Source organism: Podarcis cretensis (genome assembly GCF_951804945.1).
Source record: "Podarcis cretensis genome assembly, chromosome: 14".
NCBI classification, from domain to species: domain Eukaryota; kingdom Metazoa; phylum Chordata; class Lepidosauria; order Squamata; family Lacertidae; genus Podarcis; species Podarcis cretensis.
The window spans coordinates 23,122,510-23,145,638 of NC_137183.1; the positions used below are offsets into that span (position 1 = coordinate 23,122,510).

At 40.3% G+C, this 23,129-nt stretch overlaps 1 protein-coding gene and 1 long non-coding RNA gene across 8 annotated transcripts in view; one reads left to right on the forward strand and one right to left on the reverse strand.

Moving 5' to 3' along the window:
- Positions 1 to 23,129, reverse strand: part of LRRC28 (leucine rich repeat containing 28) — a 53,989-nt gene that overhangs the window by 20,507 nt on the left and 10,353 nt on the right. For 3 of the 7 annotated variants that reach the window (XM_079954359.1, XM_079954360.1, XM_079954363.1), the window contains 3 exons: positions 20,767 to 20,804; positions 18,820 to 18,957; positions 648 to 854 (listed from right to left, as the gene is read on the reverse strand). In XM_079954359.1, coding sequence (XP_079810485.1) covers positions 648 to 854; positions 18,820 to 18,957; positions 20,767 to 20,804 — 383 coding nt within the window. The remainder of the gene's footprint in view (positions 1 to 647; positions 855 to 18,819; positions 18,958 to 20,766; positions 20,805 to 23,129) is intronic. The other 4 variants (XM_079954361.1, XM_079954364.1, XM_079954362.1 and 1 more) reach the window with 3 other exon arrangements.
- Positions 2,318 to 10,597, forward strand: LOC307203544. The gene is made up of 2 exons (XR_013833276.1): positions 2,318 to 5,338; positions 6,832 to 10,597. It is a non-coding gene; the product is annotated as an uncharacterized lncRNA (long non-coding RNA).

Here is a 23,129-nt window from a genome sequence, read left to right on the forward strand (position 1 = left end):
CCGTTTACCTTCCCGCCGGAGCGGTACCTATTTATCTACTTGCACTTTGACGTGCTTTTGAACAGCTAAGTGGGCAGGAGTTGGAACTGAGCAATGGGAGCTCACCCCGTTGCAGGGATTTGAACCGCCAACCTTCCGATCGGCAAGCCCTAGGCTCAGTGGTTTAGACCACAGCGCCACCCGCGTCCCCCCGACAGTGGTGGTAAGGTAAAGGTAAAGGTACCCCTGCCCGTACGGGCCAGTCTTGACAGACTCTGGCGTTGTGCGCCCATCTCACTTAAGAGGCCAGGGGCCAGCGCTGTCCGGAGACACTTCCGGGTCACGTGGCCAGCGTGACATCGCTGCTCTGGCGAGCCAGAGCCGCACACGGAAACGCCGTTTACCTTCCCGCTGGTAAGCGGTCCCTATTTATCTACTTGCACCCGGAGGTGCTTTCGAACTGCTAGGTTGGCAGGCGCTGGGACCGAGCAGCGGGAGCGCACCCCGCCGCAGGGATTCGAACCGCCGACCTTTCGATCGGCAAGTCCTTCGTGAATTTGTTTAACCCTTTTTGAAAGCCATCTAGGTTGGTGGCCATCACTAGATCTTGTGGAAGCAAATTCCATAGCTTAATGAGGGGTGCGGGAGAGAAAGACAGAATCACTCACCAAGTGGTAAGAACGCAAGGCGGTTTCCAGCCATTGACAATTCATTAAGATTAGGAAGTTGGCAGAGATGGCGAGGGACATACCACAGATGGTTCCGGTCAGCAGTTAGGTACTGAAGAGAGAGGCACATATGCAGCTTTTCAGGCAAAGTTATCAAATGATTGGTTGAGATGTCCAGCGTCTGCAGCTCCCTAAGGTCTCCAACCTCTATTCACACAAAAAAAAACCACATCAAATTTTATTGCATTGTAGGCCACAATATTTAAAGAGCAGCTTAACAGGAGTGCTATGCAAAAGGAGAAAAGAACCTATGTATTTTACACATTGCGGCATCCACTGTCACACAGCACCATTCCCAAGGCTTGTTGTGGCTACCCAAGATACACGTGAACACCATACAGGTTGTCTCCAACTAGCTGGGTTGCAACTTGTGCAGGACTAACCTATACTATGAAGACTATGGCAGGCTCTGAACAATTTCACAGCATCTGCTAAGCTCTCTTATTTATGACATACCATCAATCAGGTTACTTGAAGAAGAAGAAGAGTTTAGATTTGATATCCCGCTTTATCACTACCCGAAGGAGTCTCAAAGCGGCTAACATTATCCTTTCCCTTCCTCCCCCACAACAAACACTCTGTGAGGTGAGTGGGGCTGAGAGACTTCAGAGAAGTGTGACTAGCCCAAGGTCACCCAGCAGCTCCATGCGGAGGAGCGGAGACGCGAACCCGGTTCCCCTGATTACGAGTCTATCGCTCTTAACCACTACACCACACTGGCTCTCGAGATGGTTTAGGATTACACACATGGTAGTACTGCACTTAAGAGATTACTTTGCAATTTAGATACTTCCTTTGCCATAGCCTCTAGAAGACTCTGTTCCCAAAGCTGTGCTAACTCCTTTTTATGATGGCTGCCTCCAACAAGTACACATGCAACTATGTTAATTTAAAGCTCCATTAGACACAATGGAGAAACTGATAGGTGCAAGGAGAAGCTACTTTCCCTAAATGGGGGAAAGGCTCACAAATCGATATGAAAATGTTCTTGTAAATTCTCATGGGTTTTCTGCAAACCTTGCAATGAAAACTGCAATCATCAGATCTTGATTAAAGTAAGATTGCTTCCAATGACCATGGTAGGGCAGGAAGAAAGATTCCAATGCACATAAAAAACCTAACCACAGAATCGCTATACGAAATGGGGGGACATTCCCATAGGAATCTGCTTGGCTGCTGTGAAAATAGGATGCTGGGTTAAGATGGACCCCTGGCCTGATCCAGCAGGGCTCTTCTGACCTTTTTCTTTTAACGGCATACAAATTTTGCACCTCTCTCAAGATACTGACACAAAAGTAAAGACAAATTGTGATGTGACAATCCAAAGGTAGAGACAGCACTACTTGAGGGAGCAAGAAGCAGGGTGATGACGTGGTGAGTTAACAGCCAGCAGACATGGGCTGGATTCTTATCTGCAACCAGTGGTGTACTGGGGTGCAGCTCAAGGGGTTTTTTCAGAGTGATGATGGCATTTGCTGGAGGACCAGGGTAACTGATGGAGTCTTTTTGCTCTGAAAAGTGACTGAGGGCTCATCCATGCTGTCGTTTAATGTGGACAGTAAGCGTCCTGTACCTCCTTTAATTCTCAGTTGTCCACATGACATTCACTGCCTTCCCACACTTTCCTCTCCCTCAGTCCAGATCTTCTCATACCAGGGATACTCCGAAAATGAGAAAATCCAGATTGAAAGTGTGGGAAGGCAGTGAATGTCATGTGGACAACTGAGAATTAAAGGAGGTACAGGAAGCTTACTGTCCACATTAAACGACAGTATGGATGAGCCCTGAGCTGATAATGAGGTTTCACATTTTTACATTGCTCATGACAGATTAGCATACGGGAAGTCAGATAAATGAAGCAGAGTTTGGATACTTCCCCCCTTTGATGGGTTCCTACTTCCTACTGGCAGTTTAGATAGTGAAAGTTTTTTGTTGTCAGATTGTATTTCTAATTTAAAAACTTCAATTAGCTAAAGATATTTCCTTAAAGCTCAATGTATTTTACAAATTAAACCCAAGAAATCAAAAGTGAGCACTGCTTAGTTCAATGGAACATACTTCCAGGAAATGATATACAGGATTGCATTCATACTTATCTTGATGAATTGGGTATTATGCTATGCACTGATGCCCTTTGGTGAAGTTCATGCATGTGTAAGTAAATAAATAACATAATGGATCAGCACAGCTGCCTGCATTTTTGGACTCTCCTCAGGGTGTGGCCATGGGGCCTGTCACAATGAATCTTAAAATGTACAACTAGAACACTGCCAGAAACACAGGAGAACTGAACTAGAACCAGGTGAGAAGACTGGGCAGATATATTATGAGGTATGGGAGAACTGGGGGGAAAGGCAGAGAGGCCAAGAAGTGGAACTCCCACTGGGTTTACTGAGTGGGAAGGCGGATCTCTGAGTCCACTCCTCCATCACCCTTAAGTCTATAGACAATGTTACTCTTAACACTTGGATCTGGGTATGAAAGAGGAAGTAGGAGCAGAAGGACCCTGAAAGGTGACACAATTTCTCAACTTTATAATAAAAACTATAAACAAATATGGCTGAAATAGTGATCCGGGGCATTTAAATACTTTAATTACTTTTCCTTGGCATAATAGGGTCTATGTTTTGTAATCTTGTCATGTTTAACCATTATGTCTATGTTATAAATAGTTCTGGTCGCTACCTTCCATGCATTCACATACCTGTGGTTTATTTATTTTGGTTTTATTTTATGTCTGTCTTTATTCAACTGTGGTCTATAACTGTAAATGAACTGTGTATGTTTGTCACCACAACCTGCTTGATAACACTGTATTTTGCAGAATCTCTTGTAAACTATTTTTTTGAAAATTACTTCCACCGACCCCCCAAAACCTGTAAAATAGCAAAAACAGGTTTTTGAGCCTAAGAAGGTTAACTGAAAGTTTGAATTACTTCTTCATAAAGTCCAAATAGAAGCCAACGAACAATAGTGACAACAGAGCTTGACTGCTTCAGAAATTCCTTTACGAAATGGATGCCGTAGGGAAAGGTGATGTTGCAGGCTATCAAGACTTGGCAGCTAGGCTGTGAGAAAGTTGGTTGAGCTTTGCAAAGAATAGCCAAGGTAGAGTCAAGATGGTATGACTGAGGGCAGGTAAAACACAGTAGCAAGGAAATGAAAAGAGAAGAAAGGAGGAACAGGGCCTACAGCTAGCTAGGCATGGAAATATTTTGAAGGAGGGTGGGGGAGCCATGAAGAAACGGGGGCAAAGGGGAGACATACACAGACAGTCACACAGACAAGAAAAGGGTGGGCAAGCACAGTGCCCCCAAGCTATGCAAATGTGTGGGAGAAAGCCCATACATTTTTATTCTGCATTCACAGCTCATAAGATTTCAGCTATGTGCTAGCTATGTTATGCCCCCCAAAACTGATTTGCTGAAGCTCAGCCACTCTCGTTTGGCTGTGACAACAAAAAGCACAGCAGAATGGGCTTGTTTTTACATAGAGCATAGCCAGTGGAAGGAAGAAAGCTTCCTACACAATGCCAAAAACCGCTGACTGGCAAGTAAAAGGCCCAGCTATTTTGAGATACAGCCTCTCCTCTGCCACTAAAAATAGTCCTGTGAAGACCGCCAGGTCCAAATCCTTCAAAGCTACAGTTGGCAAACTGGCAGGAACCCAGGAGCAGCAGAGGCCAAGGTATTTTTCATATCTTAGGGCGAGACAGATCTATTTCTCATCACCACTGCCTCTCCAGCAAGCATTCGTATCTGAAAATCCCATCTTCTTCTTATCATTTGTGTTAAAAACAGATATATCTAAACAAACAGTGTGATCCCTACTTCAGATTACATTAGGTGGGTGAGGACTGGATTTCTACTAAAATCGCCTTGTGCTGGTGGAACAAAATGTTACTGTGGCATAGTGGATTTACAATGTATTACGCTCCTGCCCACCTAGCAGTTCGAAAGCACCCCTAAGTGCAAGTAGATAAATAGGTACCGCTTTATAGCGGGAAGGTAAATGGCGTTTCCGTGTGCTGCGCTGGTGCTGGCTCGCCAGAGCAGCTTCGTCACGCTGGCCACGTGACCCGGAAGTGTCTGCGGACAGCGCTGGCTCCCGGCCTCTTAAGTGAGATGAGCGCACAACCCTAGAGTCGGACACGACTGGCCCGTACGGGCAGGGGTACCTTTACCTTTACCTTACGCTAGTGAAACTCTGCTAGGCAAGGGGCAAAAAATGGGCAGAACTGGAAGCAGCAGAGCCTAGACAGAATCTTATGCTCAGAGGTTGGCCTTCCACCCAATGCAATAACATTATAACTGGAAAATAGGTGGTGCAAATAATTTAAAACACCCTCTCCTCCTGGAGTTGATGAGTGGTCCCAGGAGCCGTTAACTATGCAGTAAAGATTCTGGCCACCTTCAAAGTAAAAAAAGCAGCACGGTACAGTGGTACCTTGGAAGTCAAACAGAATCCATTCCAGAAGTCCGTTTGACTTCCAAAACGTTCGAGAACCAAGGCACGGCTTCCGATTAGCTGCAGGAAGCTCCTGCAGCCAGTCGGAAGCTGTGGAAGTCACTTCCGGTTTTTGATTGTCTGGAAGCCAAAACGTTTGACTCCCAAGGTGTTTGAAAACCAAGGTACGGCTGTATGAGGATGAGGATGTATTTATTTATACCTTGTCTGTTTCCCTGACAGAGACTCAAGGTAGCTTACAGATAAAAATAAGAACAGCCAAAACATAGGGGGGACCATAATTAAAAAACAATTAAACATTGATAAAATTAAAACTATAGCTAGATGTACATAAACATCATACAAATACTTACAATAAAAAAGCATGACACCAGCCCTTTAATTAAAAAGCTCACAATATTATTGTATGTTATTCTATTATTATAAAGCGAGATGAGCGCTGCAATCCAAGAGTCATCCGCGACTGGACCTAATGGTCCACGACTGGACCTAATGGTCAGGGGTCCCTTTACCTTTGCCTTTTATTCTATTATTATATGTTCTTCCTAGCACTGAGACAAGGCCTTGCAGGATGACAGTTAACCGAATAAAAAAGTTCCAATGCAACTTTTGAATTTCAACACCATCCCCTAAAGTGATACATCCCCAAACACTGCCACCAGCTCCACTGGATGTAGCACACAGAATGAAGAACATCTGGTAGAAACGCCTTCTCTCAGTAACTCTTTTTCAGTGGGGACCCAGTCACATGCAATGTCTGTTGCAATTGCTAACCATCATGCCTCACAATCCTTATGTCCCTCTTCTCCACAGAAGCCACCAACAGACCCATAAGAAAAGATGCTCTCCACACTTGCCTCCACGGTAGACAGATGACAAGCACATTCTACTGCACCTACCGTGGCCAGGGACAAATCTTCTGTCCATTGGCCATCCCTGCTACTGTTTTTCTCCTAGAGCTCTTGTACTTTTGGAAGATACTTGACAGACAGAAACATAAACAGGTGAAGCTATACATAGCTCAAGGAAGTGATGGGGAATGCTGCACCTGTTACTCCCGTCTGGCATGTAGATTTCAGGAGTGCAGTGGCCCTGGAAAAACAAAGATGGCAATCCCATTCCCCTGCGAAGTTGTCAGAATGCAGTCTACTACTGCATCTTTATGATGGCTAAAAGACAGCGAGTCTTCTTCCACCCAACCCTTGTTACTAATTTCTGATATCTGCATGATGGTGGGCATGGGGTTCCTTACAACGCCCCATAAGTGTTGGGGGCTTGCCAACAGCTTTATTCCTAGAGCAGTAGAGGAGCAGCAGCAGCCTGACAACTCAAATGTCCTCCTGACTTCCCCTCCCCTGATTGCTACTAGAGTAATGGATCAAGCATTGTTGCTGCCATTATGCTCAGAAATGCTGATACCTGGGGAAATAACCAGCAAAACCTGACAATCAACCAGGCAAGTCCTAGGAAAACAAAGAAGGCAGGCTTTTTTTGGGGGGGTGACATTTATGGCTGCCAGGGCAAGACCCCATGGCCATATGCTTTTAACATTTTATTGCTTCTCTGCAGGGTCCAACCAAGCTCATTGGGTTGCTCCTCTCATAGTGGTATGTGCAGTGTTCCTAATTCATGGGTCTTCCATTTTCCTCCATTACAGAAAGCTTGTTGCTCTACCATGAACAATAATACAAATCTTAGCAATGTCAAACTCTTTACATTGGGATACGGAACCTTATTTTTCATTATCAACTGAATTCCTGAGAAGCGAATATTCTCCAACTTGTACAGACAGAAAATTCCTTACCTGAAGATACTTAAATAAAGGATTGGATGATTTTCTCCAAAAATGTATTTTTTAATATGCACTGATGCTGCAGATGTAAAAGATTATCAGCAAAAATGGGGAAGGATTTACAAAAGGAAATTCCTTGAGAAATCTGGTCTTTTCTTTTGGAGCTTGAACTTTGTTTACTGTGAGCTCAATGTTAAGAGACAATTGTATAAAAATGGCAATGTAATGGCATTTAACACCTATTAAATTAGATTAAGAGATCTTTAACATTGGCAATAGTTAACTATTGGTGTTGTGCCAACAACTGAGATATGTTACAATGCTCAAGTATTCTGGAAAACAACTGTCCAAGCAATATCAACTCTTACTAACTTTTTGTACTTATAGATCCTCATGTCTACTCAACTTTATACCCAAATTTGTTTAAATACAAGGCTGTATTTAATGTGCTTGTGATTACTATACTGGCCTATGTTACTAATTGAAACACATAGTAAATACATTTTATGTTACAGAAATGTGCTTCTTGCATGGAGTGTGTGTTTTAACTTCTGCATGTTTTGATACATTAAATAAGATTAAAAGAAGAAACAAATATTCTGAGCATTGACAGCGAAGACTCAAGTTCCTGTGCTGTGGGGCTACTGGTAAATTCCATTTACCTATTCCAAACATAAAAGTCAACAGCCCAATGATAGAACTAGTGAGATCATATGCATGAAAGGAAAAATGGAAGACACTGGCTGGCTTTTTGCATCAGCTGCAGAAATACTGCTTAAAAACTCAATTGCTTTGTATTTCCTAAGCATTGTTGGAATGTGCTACGCTAGAGACAAAACCAGGTTTCCTGAAAGCTTCAGAAAGTTAGGAAAGGGCCTCTTCATAGAGCAGGTTGACAGCTGTCTGATCTTGCTCTAATCCTGCATTTCTGTTTCCCCTCCTCTTCCGCCCTCTGCATTTGCTTTGCTTCTTCAAGTCACTGATATTACAGCAGGGACTCAGCTATACAGCTGCAAATAAAACGTTTTAAGTGCGTTTTAAATGCAATATACAATGTGACACTAGATGGCGATGGTGAGCCATATGGAAAACTCCATGTGTTTTTAAAAACGCTTAAAAATGCATTTTCAGAACTGTTTTTATATGTGTGTAGATTCCACCCAGGTTTGTTTTCCATGTCCACAAAGCCATCTACCTGGCTCTATTCTCTGTGAAAACTACCATCTGAGACATCTAATTGCCGATCTGACATGGCTCTTTTGGCTGAAAACATCCACATTCATATGTCATGCTGAGCGAAACAGCAAATAACAGCTCTACCTCCTCCAACTAAGATTACACTGGAAAGTCTCCTGAATTTGTATGGGTTTGCAGAGTTACGCACACAGCTGCATGATCCCTGTTCCAGAGACAGGGGCATTCCCTACTTAGCCCATTGGATTCAGGCAGCTGTTCCCATTTACTTCTTTCTTATAGCTTTCTCACAGGGCAACTGCTATTCCATGGCCCTGGTGATGGGAAAAGACAGGTGGACAAGCACAAGATGTAATGGTGATGCCCTCACTTGCTTCCCTTCTGAGTCTCTTTTGCTGAAGAGCACTAAACTTATTGGTGCAAATGCAAACTCAGAATTCCAAGTGTACAAGTTATCTTTACTACAGGTTGAAGCACAGAACAAAACCATGATGAATCTAGCTATTTTAAGTGTCTGTCTGCAATTATACATACACAATTCAATACAATTATAATCATAAAAGCAATATAAAATATTATTTACAAAGGATACCATCACCATATAGAACCACCCAATTTGATCATTTTTAGGTATGTATGCCATTCCTAATCAATTCTCACTGGCAGATGATTCTTCTTCTTTGGACTATGTTAAAGTGCCTACATCTACACTAAAAACACCACCACCAGTGTATTGTTTTGATGCTACAGCCTGCGGCTCTTTATCTGAATTTTATCACAGTGTTCTCAGAAAATGATCAAAGCAGCCCTGACAACTTAATGTTCTTTTAACTTAAGTATAGCTGCATAACTTCCCCTCTGGTCTTTTGGCCTTTGGCTCAATATGCCACTGGAAACATCAAAGGTCAGGAGACTCAAATCCTCCAACCCAGAATAAAGACACAATGAGGGGTAAAGTTAATGTCTGAGGAGGGGATTAAACTATTTACAATGTGCTACAGGAAAGCTCAGTGTTCTTTTATGAAAAAGCAGTTCATTACTACTTGAAAAGCATATTAGCTGATAGAACAACTACTTATCAAGGTAGGAATAAGCCCTACTTTCAAGGTAAACAAATAAAATAAGAGATATTCACTTTATTCTGGAACTAGCAATAATATCTTCAAGTTTAGATTTGGCATGCATTAACACAGATTTATGTATCTAGATTATATTTTTATTTATTAAAATATGGAATACACTAGAGGAGACAATGGGAATAAGACTTATCAGAACAACTTCCCTCAAGGCACTCTTCCTTTTGCACATAAACTCTGTAAGTGAAGAACTTGAATCCTAATCCTAAACCCATTAATAAATCACATTAGTTGATTACATAACCAATGTTTAATTAAGTTCCCACATTGAAACAGAAACAAATTAATTGCTTTTCTTTTGTATATAATTTCTACCATACATACTGAAGCTAGGCGATTCCACATGTGAAACAAAAGCAAAGAAAAATGGTAAAGCATAATTTAAACAGTGTATCTGAATGTGCTTTCATATCCATCACAACACACACACACAAACCCCTTTCTATGAACAAAAGAATGGAACACTAAGCTATTTCAGACTTTATAGCGACAAAAAAGTATGCAGCTAGTGTATAGTGGCATTACAGGTTTTACTACGCACTACAAAATACAACATGGCATTAACAAAAGGGGTTTTCAAAAGCAAGATTTAACACGGTGCCACAAGTTGTATCAGGCAAAGAGTTTACAGCACAGTTCCATAAACAGATGATTTCTGAAACACAGGGTAGCTCAGGGTTTTGACAGAAAATGGTCTTCTGTTTCTACTGTAAAAAATCTAGAAGATTTAATAGCATTTTCTATAGGCTATGCAAATCATTTTAATTCTGCAATCTAGTCACATTTGTTAGTGTTTGCCCTAAGTGTATGTGAGCTCAAAATCTAAAACCAAAAAGAATGACACAACAGGTTTACACACTTTCCATTCAAAGACTCATTGACCACACCAGAAATTATTGAACAGGGTAAAGGGAGGGGATGCAGATAGATAATTCCCCTACATCATATCCCCTACATCATATCCAAATGGCATTTCAGACCTTTTATTAACCCTTCTTTCCTCCAAGGAGATTGAGGAAGCATACATGGTTATTCCCCTTTCTCAATTTTATCCTAACAACCCAGTCATGGCTAAGTGCGGATTTGCTCTCACTGGCAAATCTGCTAAAAAGAAGATCGGTGGTACAATCATAACACATGTTGTTATTATTATTAAACAAATGTCACTCTTAAACTGTTTCTTTGTAACATCTTTATGAACAAAATATTCTGGACTACAACATAAACCAAGATCAATGCACTGGATGCATCGATTTCAGAAATCCGTTAAATCAGTGAAAAAACAGAACAAAATGTAGGGGGGAAATATGTGCTAGAAACTATGCCAATCTGTGTTTTGCATACTGTCAAAACTGTCAACTAGCTCAACATGGTAATCAAAGTGCATAATGTTCTCTATCAGCAAGCTAAGAAAGCGTTCCCATTCCATCCCGATTTCTGTGGTAGTTCAAGACAAATAGCATAGAAGCATCCTTTTTCCTTTTGAGTGTTTTCCTGGCTGCAATAATCTATAAAAAAACAATGTACTAATTAGATACAGCCCTTTGAAAGCAAGCACTCATGCTTAAAGCAACCTACTTTGCTTAGACTACAGCACTGCTTTAAACATTGCCAAGGGGCTGGCAAGAGTTAAATGCTCATGTAACAATGTTCTCCTCAAACCCCCACAGGTCCATTCACTTAACACCATACTCCTGGAAGTGTGCCTGACATACCAAACCCCGTCCTGTTGCACATATTTTTATGCCTGTTACTAAATTAGGAAAGCGGGGGGGGGGGGGGGGACTGTGCCTGTGCCAATTGCGAAACAGAAAGGGTCAGCATCATTGGTCTGCAGCAGGATCAGACAACCTGGTGCTCTCCAGATGTTGCCAGACTACAGCTCCTGTCTTCCCTGACCATTGGGCCATGCTGGCTGGAGTTGAAGAGGGCTGAAGTCCAACAACATCTGGAGGGTACCATGCTGGCTACCCCTGGGTTTACAGCTTCTCTGTTAAGCCAAAATCCTTCCAAGGCTGGCATATATAATCTTTATTGGTGCATGCAGCTGCGCTGAAATACAATGGCACACACAGAAGAAGAAAATTAAAGGCTATAATCAAGATTTCTCACTCCCAGGAATATTCTGCAGCGCACTACTGAAACCACATATTAGAATTACAGATTACTGTATCATTTAACTACCCAACGATAGAACTGGAATATAAAATTGTTATGTTGGACATTTCGAAAAGCAAATGTAAAATGTATTCGTTTAGCCAAGAAAAGGGGCAAGGATTTTAAGTACTACTTCTTCATGACAACATTGCTGCCATAGTTAATACTTAGCTCTCTTGAGAAATACTAAGTAGGGCATTGAGGAATTTTTGAACAGGAAAAAACCAGCAACTGGGAAGCATTTTAGAGGGATCTTCATCTGCATGAATACTAAACACATATGTTGTATTTCTTGGCAACCAAGGAGGAAAGTTCTGATGGGGATGGGGGAAAGAAGGGAACAGAACTTTTCAGCCCCAGCACATTGGTAGATCCAAACTACCAATGCAAATTGCTAAGCAAAACAGATTTTGACATAATGAATGATCATTCCCAGGTTATGTTATAAATGCTCACAGTGATGAACATGTAGCTACAACATGCTTTGCAAGATTAATGGTACAAGGAAGGATGAAATTAGATGCAATACAAAACTACAGGATTCTATATTTAGAAGTGGTATCCTCTGATTCTTAGGTCTATAAAATACACTGTTCTGAAAATAAGATTCACCTACTCCTTTAGATAACCGGATAGGTATTTTAAAATGGAAAAAAAAGTTTCACCTTTATGATTACACTCAACATAGAAGCTGACTACAGGAAGCCTGTAAGACAATTTAGTTTGGGTTGAAGGCAAAGTATAAGGCTAAGACACAGCATAGGATATGCAGACTAAAGTTTTGAATAATGTCATTCATTTTGTTTAAGGAGAGCAAAAGCTTCTACCTTCTCCTTCCAGTCATTTCGGAGAGGAGAGAGTTCATGAGCCTGGGAGGTGGCTATGCTTGTTCACATCACACTAAACCATGGTATTTAGTACTAGGTTCAATCTGTCCACACCCTGTTTGAAAGCCTGTATGTGTAGGAAAGGACACCCAAGAAAGGTTTGTGACCCCTTTTGCCCCACGACATGTAAAATGTGCTTTTCAAAGTTATGCACAAACTAGCTCTTTGCAGGCATAAAGACCTTGGGGGTACAATCATGGGCAGCTCATCTCAAGTTCCCTGTACTTAATTATAACCAATTGGGCTAAAGGCATTTTGAAGTAGCCTAGCTAAATTCTGGAGTATGTTGCTTCAGGACTGCTTTCAAAGTCCTATTTTCTTAAGGTAGTAATACAAATAGTATTTGAAAGGCAACTTTACCACAGAATGGCTTGGGAGCTTAAGTCATTGCCAACTCTGCTTAATTAATTCACTTACCATAAAAGTTGGCAAAACATGAAGCTTTTCACTTAGTAAATCTATAATTAACTGTTAATGTTTGCTGAGTAAACATAAGCCTATATTTAATTAAATCTTACAGTAAGATGCTATAACCTGAAAGTTTTATAAGCAACATGCTTCTGAAACAAAAACTTAAGAACTTCCAAATCTTGTTAGACATTAAAAAATTAACTTAACTTTATTGTGCTTATAAATAAAACCAGTATATGTTAATAAGACCTAGTTGTCAGAACATTCTTTCAAAGATATGAGATAAAGAAAGCATAAAGCTTTTTTCACTTGTAACAAAATCTAATCTTGACAGGAGCATTGTCTGCAGAAATGGAGTATTAAGACATGAATGTAGAGTTATGTCTGAAGTTGCCATGTCTTTCCTACATTTCAACATCTGTACTAATTAACGTGAGAGTCAGAATGGAATAATCCCTATACACAAAGGCCCCACTGTTGGAATGCTCATTATCCAAAATCTCAGTTATCCAAACACAAAGAATTATACCAAAACCTTGCCACAGACAACTGGTTCAGATATCCAAACAGCTGGAGTTTGCATACTTCTTTACTTGTTTGTGTTTTGTTGGTTGGCAGCAGCCATTTTGGGCAGAAACCATGGAGGGAGGGAGGGAGATTGGACAAATCAGTTTTTCCTTTGTTTGGCTTTTTCACAGGAAGCATGTACAGGTCACTAACAAAGTTGTATAAGAATCTTAAGCAGCAACCTAACCAAAGATTAAATAGATCAGCTGATGACAATTACTCATGTCTTAGGCTCCAAGGTCAGCAGGGCAAAGTTAGCAGGACTATACAGCTGAAGGCCTATGTTGCCAAAGGATGTCCAAATTCTCTATGGGGTTGCTGCATCACTCATCAGTTTCATGATGTAGAGGAGTAACATGCAGTTATTCTACTGAGGGCAATGAACATAATGTACGTCAAAACCTAAGTAAGATACAGTACACTCAAGTTGGGATAGAATAAAAACTTAATTTCTCGTTCTAACCAGAGATGAATGGCTGATGAAGATGATGGACTATGCCGAAATGACGAAAATTGACTGGGAAAAATCAGAAACCAGGAAGAGAAGAATTTTAAGAAGGGTTGGGAAAAATTTATAATGTATTTAAGAGAACACTGTCAACAACTAAAAACTTTGGCAGGATTTGAGTAATGCTTGTAATGTACGAAAAACTATGTAAAAAAGGGTTATTTTTCTTTAAAAATTAGAGAAAAGAAGAGAAGCAGTTGGGGAAAGATTGATAATAGTAACCATGGAAGGGCGGAGGGAAGTCAATGGATTCAGGGAATCCTAAATGATGTGGATGATTTGTTTGAATTAAAATTTGTTATGTAAAACTTATTAAAACTTATTTTAAAAAACAACTCCATTTCTCCCGGTGAACTGCCCACTACTCTTTCTGAAATTTGTATACTATTTAAGCTAGTAGCCAGCACCATATCCCAGGAGATCAAATCTCAAAAATTAATTTCATGCTGAGTGAAAATATCTTAATAAAACCACAAAACATAGGAGCAGTGCACATAGAGACATTATTAGCATAGTTTATATGTACCAACTTTCTAAACTGTTAACAATACTTTTTGATATGCCTTGCACATAACATTTCTTTTGGTAGATTAATAGGTTCATCACTGATATGTCATAAAGTGGTGAAAGAGGCAAGGTTTCACGCACCTGTTAGTTTATTAACAAAATCCAAAAGGAAGATTAATGTCTATTACTGTATTAGGACCAACTAAAATGTCACAAAGAGTTGGCCTGCTATATCTAGATAACAAGAAATTGATTGTGCAGCCTAGACTTACTTTTGCAGTACTCAGAAAATTTGGGAGAGGAAACAACATAGATAACAGAAATTAATTAGCATCCAGAATATTGGAAAAAATACAGAATAAGCCAGGAAAAGAATCATTCCTGAAGGTACCAAAATTCCAGGTTCTTACCCAGAATCATTTGATTGAATTACTGCCAGAGATAACCACAAATTGCCCTGCAACATCCATTTAAAAATTTGCTTCACATAACCCCTGATGGCTTGAAACAGTTCACTCAATGAAAAAATAAAGAAAGAAAGAATAAAATAATGGTTTCCAATGGTTTGTATGAGTGAAGAGCGAATCCAAAACTTTTCTGGTTGATTTGAATGAGCCAGTGTAATTACTGTCTCTATTCAGAAACCAAGAAGGAAAAAATGTTGTGTAATAACCTCAAATGTTTTTCTTTTCCCTTGAAATACACAAAGATTATTTAATCCAAGTGTTTCAGTTTTGGCTAACCGTATTTCCTTTTCCACTATTGAACTTGTAATGGTTTGGAATTTTTCAAGATTTAGTTTGCGGAATGTATAAAGTTCATGTAACACTTCAAAGATGGGTAAAAAGAGGCCACACAGATTCAACAGCAGGACCTGGAATTAACTCTGCTTGCCTGATGCCAAATCCTATGATCTAATCACTGGCTGACAAGAATGTCTTTATATTTATCAAAGGGAAGAGTTATACTGCAAGCATGCCAAAATGTGGTAGGTGTTTTCTAAACAAAGACACAGTCCATCTCCTAAATAGAGCTGTTCATCTCTTTAATAGCATTTTAATTAAAACTTATGTAAGTCATGGGCATTTAATTAGAGTATAACTACAAAGTAATAATTTAAAAAAACTTAACCAATAGCTGATTTTTATCTACTGCTCAGTACAGTGGTACCTCGGGTTAAGTACTTAATTCGTTCCGGAGGTCTGTACTTAACCTGAAACTGTTATTAACCTGAAGCACCACTTTAGCTAATGGGGTCTCTTGCTGCCGCTGCGCCACTGGAGCCCGATTTCTGTTCTTATCCTGAAGCAAAGTTCGTAACCTGAAGCACTATTTCTGGGTTAGCGGAGTGTGTAACCTGAAGCGTATGTAACCTGAGGTACCACTGAATCTGTTAAACTTCCAAATCTGATACTGCTAAGAATTGGGAGGTTATGGGACAAAAAAAGAGAGTATTTCTAAAATCATGAAGGATATTTCAATAGCCCTACAGACAACAACACTCACACATTACAATTCTATTAACATATTTTATAGAACAGTATAGTGGCTCTGAGCAGGGAAGAGGGTAGTTCTCTTCAGGGTTGGAGACTGAAGATGTTAACAGAGGGACTAATATTAAGAGATGGTGAAGAAAGTGCACCGTGGAATATGACACCATGTAGACAGAGAAGCAGAAGGAGCATAAAATAAGACCTTTTGCTTTTGAGGTGTTGGGAGCAGAAGCCCAGGAGACAAAAATGGGGAAAGTTGGGGGATATTTCTGGTAGACTATATAAGAGAGGCCTATAGGTTTTTGGAGGGAGGATCCTGACACCTGAAGGCAGCCCAGTATAGGGAAGCTATTTAAGGCTCAATGTTTTGTTTTGTTTTTATATATGTTGAAAGCTGCCCAACATATTATTATTATTATTATTACTATTATTATTATTATTATTATTATTATTATTACTACTACTACTACTAGCAGTAGTATTTGAGAGTAGGCTATGAATCAGGAATACCCTAGTTCACATCCCCACTCTGGCACCTGCTAACTGAGTGATTTTATACAAGTTCCTATTCCCTTAACCACAAACCCTATATCTGCGATATGAGGATAACAACCTTTGCTATGGGGCTATTGTGAGAATTATAGAAGAACATTGAGTTAGAGCCAAAGTTGGTCTTCCTGCTCATAAACAGTTTTGCACAAATGTGCTAAGTTAAACACACTTAGTGGTATCCTTGTTCCACTGGCAAAATGTTTTGTGCCAGTGGAAGATTGCAGAGCAAGAGAATGCATAAGCAGGCTGCTGGTAATTTTGTTGCACAAAAGACTGTGTAATCTGTTGCACACTGAGCTTCCACTAACACAACTGCTACATTATTTCTTCTGTTCTGCAACTCACCTGTCTGCTAGCACAAGACAGACAGAAAGCACTGGATACAACCCACAGAGAGCATCCCTGGCAACACCAACTTAAGAGTGCTCTGTGCTTAACATGGCATCTCACCTAGCAGGAAGCCTATTTTAAAAGCAGCTACAACCATTTCACAAAATCAGCATTCTTGCTGATGGAAATGTAGCTAACACTGGAGTAAGCTTCATCTTACTAATGCTGAAGGAATACTGTACTTTGTAAGCCCACTGCAAACCCCTTGCTAGAATAGAGCGAATAGAACTTATCAAGCTATTTAGAAAAGCTGTCACAATACCAACCATCCCACTCATGATCTTGATAAAGAGAAGCTACTTAAGAGGGATTATGAGCCAAAATACTCACAGGCTCTGCAACCATGAAAGGAAACCTGTTTGAAAAGTGCTTGCAAAGTAATGACAGAAAGAAAGCACTCAATGAAAACAGATCAGCAGAGTCAATTTCCTAGCAGAAATGGAAGATTATCACAGGCTGGGCAAGATTAATACACACTGTGCAAATGAAAAACTGACAGCATTTGGGGAAAATAAAGAGCTGGTTAGAGGCCCTTAGACAAGCTGACGCTGCACCAGCACTTCAATATACACTGGACCTTTTGCTAGACTCTGATGGTTACTAACTAGTGATATATTTAGCTATTTAAGAAGTGTTCACATACCTAAAGATTTGAACACACAGGAGGAAGACGTTTAATGTCCCATTTTCATATAAATGGAGGAAATAAATACCGCTTCCTTGTATGGTAAAGACTATTTCCTAAGCAACATGCAGTCAATAATTCCATAATGTAAATTATTCTTTCTGAAGTTCTCCTTTTTTGAATCTGTTAAAGTCATGTGTTAAGTTCTGTAAAAATACTCCAGCTCTTCTTTGAACAAACCTTGCTTTTATAGTGTGCGTGCACAGCATAAATTTTAGAAGTTCAAGAATATTCAGACATTCTCTTTTGAAATTGGTATTTCTGAAACATTAATGATAATTTTTAGCAGTTTTCAGTAAAAAAATGTTCTGGATTTATGGAATGTTCACAATATGATAAGGTAAAGGTAAAGGTACCCCTGCCCGTACGGGCCAGTCTTGACAGACTCTGGGGTTGTGCACCCATCTCACTTAAGAGGCCAGGGGCCAGCGCTGTCCGGAGACACTTCCGGGTCACGTGGCCAGCGTGACATCGCTGCTCTGGCCAGAGCCAGAGCCAGAGCCGCACACGGAAACGCCGTTTACCTTCCCGCTGGTAAGCGGTCCCTATTTATCTACTTGCACCCGGAGGTGCTTTTGAACTGCTAGGTTGGCAGGCGCTGGGACCGAACGACGGGAGCGCACCCCGCCGCAGGGATTCGAACCGCCGACCTTTCGATCGGCAAGCCCTAGGCGCTGAGGCTTTAACCCACAGCGCCACCTGCGTCCCCCACAATATGATACATTTTGAATTATTGCCACCACACATTTGGCTCCCTGTTTCAGTGAAGAGTTAACGTAGTCAACTCTGTTTCTGCACTTAATACAGCACAGGGCTGCAGCACCTTTATGAAGAATGCACAACTTATTTTACAAAAAAAAGCCCAAAACGTAAAAGTGTAGTCTTAAGCTCTCTTACTCTGCAGTAAGCCCCACTGAGACACCATGCAAACATGCTTAAGACTATGCTGTTGTCTTGGTAAATTCTGTCCTTGGTAAATTCCAATTCATTGTGACCAAATTTCCTCTGAAGTTCCCATTTTTAAATAGTTAATTTGCCAGATAATAAGAAGTTTGCTGCAGTACAGAATAAAGGCTTGGCACGCTCAAAGATGATTATGATGGATATTCCACCTTCAGCAAACTCACTGTATTTTCACTAAAACAATCATTTAATTTTAACTCCATATTCATCTCATAGGTAGAAAGCAATGAATTAAGTTATTGCTTATAATTTAAGCAACCAGTATGTCAAGGACAATACCTAACAGGCTTAACCAACATGCCCTAACCATTTATCTACAAGCAGAATTGAAAATACGCACAGCAAATCATCAACAGGAATAATCATATCGGTTTTTTGAGCCAGAAAACTGCTGATCCCTTACCTGCTGGCAAGTACTTCAGCTGGTTATTAGCCAATCTAAGGTGGCGTAAAGATCTTAGGCGGCCAATCTCTGGGCATACAATTTCAAGAGCATTGTCACTCAAATCTAAAAACTGCAGTTTAACGAGGGAGCCAATTGCTTCAAAGAAGAAGAAAAATGACAAGGAATAAATCTGACCCAATAAAAGCACCAAAACTTTAATAAAAGAATGAGATAGACTTCTATGATGGCTGCATTCACACATAAAGCTGAACCATGGTTCTGCATAATGTACAAGAGTTGGAAAAGGCCCAAGCAAATCTCATGTTCATGCACTCCACCCCCTTCCAAGGTGCCAGGAGGACTTTGGCAGCGTTTACTTTCATTTTCAAGTAATCTCAGCTTGTCACTGCATGTGAACCAGGGATCATGGTTGTAACAAACACTTGTCAGTTTTAAAACAAGCCAGCTTCAAGCAATGAGTAAGTGTTGCCAAATTTCTGCTGCCGGATGTGCGGGAGGAGAGCAGTGCACAAGCCTAATGCCCACTCTTGTTCATTTCAGCTCATGACGTGGTTTAATGTGGCATAGAAACACAGCCAGTATCTCATCCCTACATGCTGAATAAATAGGTGGCAAAACCATGTCAGAACTGAATATTACTGGCAATTTAGTTTTGAGGAGTGGGCTAAAATATGTTGTACGATCGTGGGTCTAATCCAGCCTCCCAGGCCTCTCCATTTCATCCATGAGGTTGTTTCAGGAAAGCCACATCTACTTACCCTACACCTGACACTATATATGTAAGGGTGAGGATTGGCTGAATGGGTATTTGCAGGCACTGCGCAGTGCTTCCCAGCGTGCAAGAACCATCTTGCAAAGCACTTTATGCAGCACTGGCTGTCAGCACAACGTACTTTGCGGGCCCTGTGCTTGGCGTTTCTGAAGCCACAGTCTACCGGGATGGCAAAGTCATTGCACAGGCATTTCTGAAGTGCCCAACAATCAGTGGGCTGTTGGGCATTTGGGAAGCACTGTGCAAGGGACTAGGATCTGTCACCTGATGTCATTAGGATGTCAGATGGAAGAGGAACAAGCTTGTTTTCTGCTGCCCAGAGGGGAGGATTCTAATTACAAGGAAGGAGATTCTGATATAGAGAGCTATTTGATAGTGACATGGACTACATCAGAAGGTGGTGGACTGGAGGTATTTGAAAAGAGGTTGGAAGGCCACCGGTCAGGAATTCTTTAGCCATTATTGCTGCATTGGGGGAGTTGGACTAGATGACCCTTGTAGTCCTCTCAACTCTACAATTCTAGGATTGACAGGTGGGTTGTCCTTACCCCCCCCCCATCAATGTTGGCCCATGAGAGTAGATAAGGATTTGACTTGTTGGGATGGAACTGTCCTTCCCTCCCACCTATACTCAATCCATACACCCCATGTTATTTTACTTTGAAAGTAGCTTAAGTTACAGTAATAAAGACCTATCAACAGATAGCAAAGCAGATTCAAAGGCAGGTACCCGAGATTAAGTTGTAGCTAAGATTCACTTGTAAGGGTTGAGCAAGTGTTAGCTCCCATTTCTGTAGGGAGAGAAGTGAAAACCTATAGGTTTACATTCTTTGTTTGTATACTGTATTACATTATGCTTGAGGCAAGGAAAAGGCAATTTACACAGCCAAGAGTTGTTGGGAAAACAACAGAAATAGAGACACAGGTGCTTTATAAATGATTAATAAGGTTTAAAATCATCCATCTAGTCTTAACTCAATACAACGGATGTGGTCATCGCCTCACTTAGGAGTATTGTTTTACTAATAAATTACACTTTGGGTTTTTTAACCCTCAAATTAGATGCAACACATTTAGGTATTTGAAAGTTTAAACATTTTCATTCATGCAGTGTCTTCCTCTACAATTAATGTCAGAAACTAAAGATATTTTGAACCCAGAAGGGCACTTACCTTCAGGTACAACAACAATGTTGTTTGAATGGAGGTATCTGGAAGAGAACAGAACATTTTCAAGGGCCAGCTGATAAGAGCAGGTGGCAAATATTCATAGATGAAACTTGATCAAAGACAGCATGCTGTATTTTTTCTTCATTTCTGCAAAGGTAACACTCATATGGCAAACTATGACTGACAGACATTACCCTGAGTTTTGATCACTCTGCGTAAAACAGGACTCGCACTTCCAAGTTTTCCTGAATCAGATTTCCTCTTCTTTCATATTGAGATTAGATCAAAAAAATCACATTTGTTACCAGGCTGCTCTGTACATAATGCAACTACCATCATATATGGTTTCCAAGACAATGCCCTGTGGGAAGGAACCCAGGAAAGAGAATAGAGAGGCAGACAAGCAGAGACCTACGTCTTCACCTACTCCCAACTGGGCTAGTTTTTGTTTTGTTTCCAATGTCTGGCTTTTAACAAATCCATGCATTTTAAAAAAGCTGTGAGCCTTAAAAAGCTGGGTGTTAAATCTGCTAAATAAATATACGTTTTGGATCATAGAAGAATCACAATATGCACAGCAGTTGTTTCCCTAATACTCACTTTGTTGGAAAAGGTGTAAGATAAATATATAAATAAGTCATGTCAAACAGCTGTGTCATATGACTGAAACAAAGTAGCCTGAGGTGAGTGTGTTGATACATTCTCCCTGCTCTAAACCAGCCCAGGGTCAGTGGGCACCTAGAACCTTTTAGCTGTTTCCTCTCAGCAAGGATCCCTGTGGAATTCATTCTGTGACTGAGTAAAGCATGCCTCCTATTTAGTTCTCAGAAGTAGGTTTGAGAATGTGATGGAGAAGCTCATAGGGATACCATTCACAAGAAGAGCCTTCACATGGCCCTCTGGCACTTGGGAGACTGTGAAAAATCAGTCATGGAATCAGCCTTATCAGAGTCCTGAAAATTCATTTTAGACAATTTTTTCATACACCACAAGAGTCAGAAGTGCAGGAATCATCAGATCGTTTTATATTTTTACAGCATCTTCTCAGATTTATTTCAATATTTTAAAAATTCTAATGTCAACATTCATTGGCAAACTGTACAAATGGTGTTCTTGTTTATTATTTAAGTTTACATGTTTTACTTTATTCTATAAAAAGGATAATCATCAAGTGAAAGCATACTGACAAGCCCAGGCAAGTTGAGGCCAGGATATAGAAAGCTATTTTAGTTTTGTCCAAGCGCTTGCATGTGCCCCGTTCCATCTTACAATCTGTTTTTGAAGGTCCATTTACTTTCAAAAGCATTCTGCCTTCTGGCATGGGAGGCTGGTATTCAAGAAATACAAGCCCAAATAACTTGTGTGGTTCTTTGGATCCTGGTCTATATTTACCATCATAGGCCGGTAAAATTTTATATAGTGCTCTCTGGTGGTGAATATTTGCAGTTACTGCTATTCAGAAATAAATATGTGCTATTCTCTTCAAATTGAGATTTGTCTCAAGGTAGTTAGATGTTATTTACTGCTTGAAAATTGAACTTTTGCTCATTCAACATAGAAAAGGGGTGTGTAGGATAAGTAACCTGATGGAAGTATTGGATTGATTCTTGCTTCAGGAGAATTCAAACTTGAAGGTATTATGGTGGCAGAAGATGAGAAATTATGGCTTACAGTCAGAGTTCCAAGCTGAAGTTTTGTTTTTGTTTTTTAAAGGAATCTACATTAAAGATTCTAGACAGTGCTATGGAGTTTGAAAACAAGGGAGATTTTTCCCCATGTTAAAAATAGCCATCCTGGAAGTAGAAGGTACATTCACAAATTAAGGACCATGTGGTAACTCTGGATCAATTAGGCCAAACAAAATTCTCATATGTTCTTAATCAGGATCCCAAGAATTACATCAAGCATGCCAAAAGTTTTGAATGTGCTGTGGTGTGGTGCTTTTTTTTTTCTTCTTTCAAAAATGGCTGTTAGCTGAAACTCATTGGAGTTTCAGAAACAAATTGATACTGCAGAGGGATCTGTTTTTCAAAAGATTACCAAATATAAGAGTGCAGCTGTTTAGGAAACACCAGTTCAAAGACCCAGTGAGCATGTGGAAATAGCCATGTCACTATTTAGATTTAGCCTTTGCATGTCCACTTTAAAACTTGGATATTTCTAAATACCATAATAGAAAGAGAAATAGTCACCAACAGAAAGATTATGTAAATCAGAATCTACGGCTCCATGATGTTAAATGTTTCTATTCATTTTGAGAGCTGTTTCCAAAACAACAAGAACTTTACATAATTTTAATTCCTAGAAGTCGGCACTAGTTTTTATTAACCCAGATGGGTCACAATACAAGGGATGCTAGGGAAAAT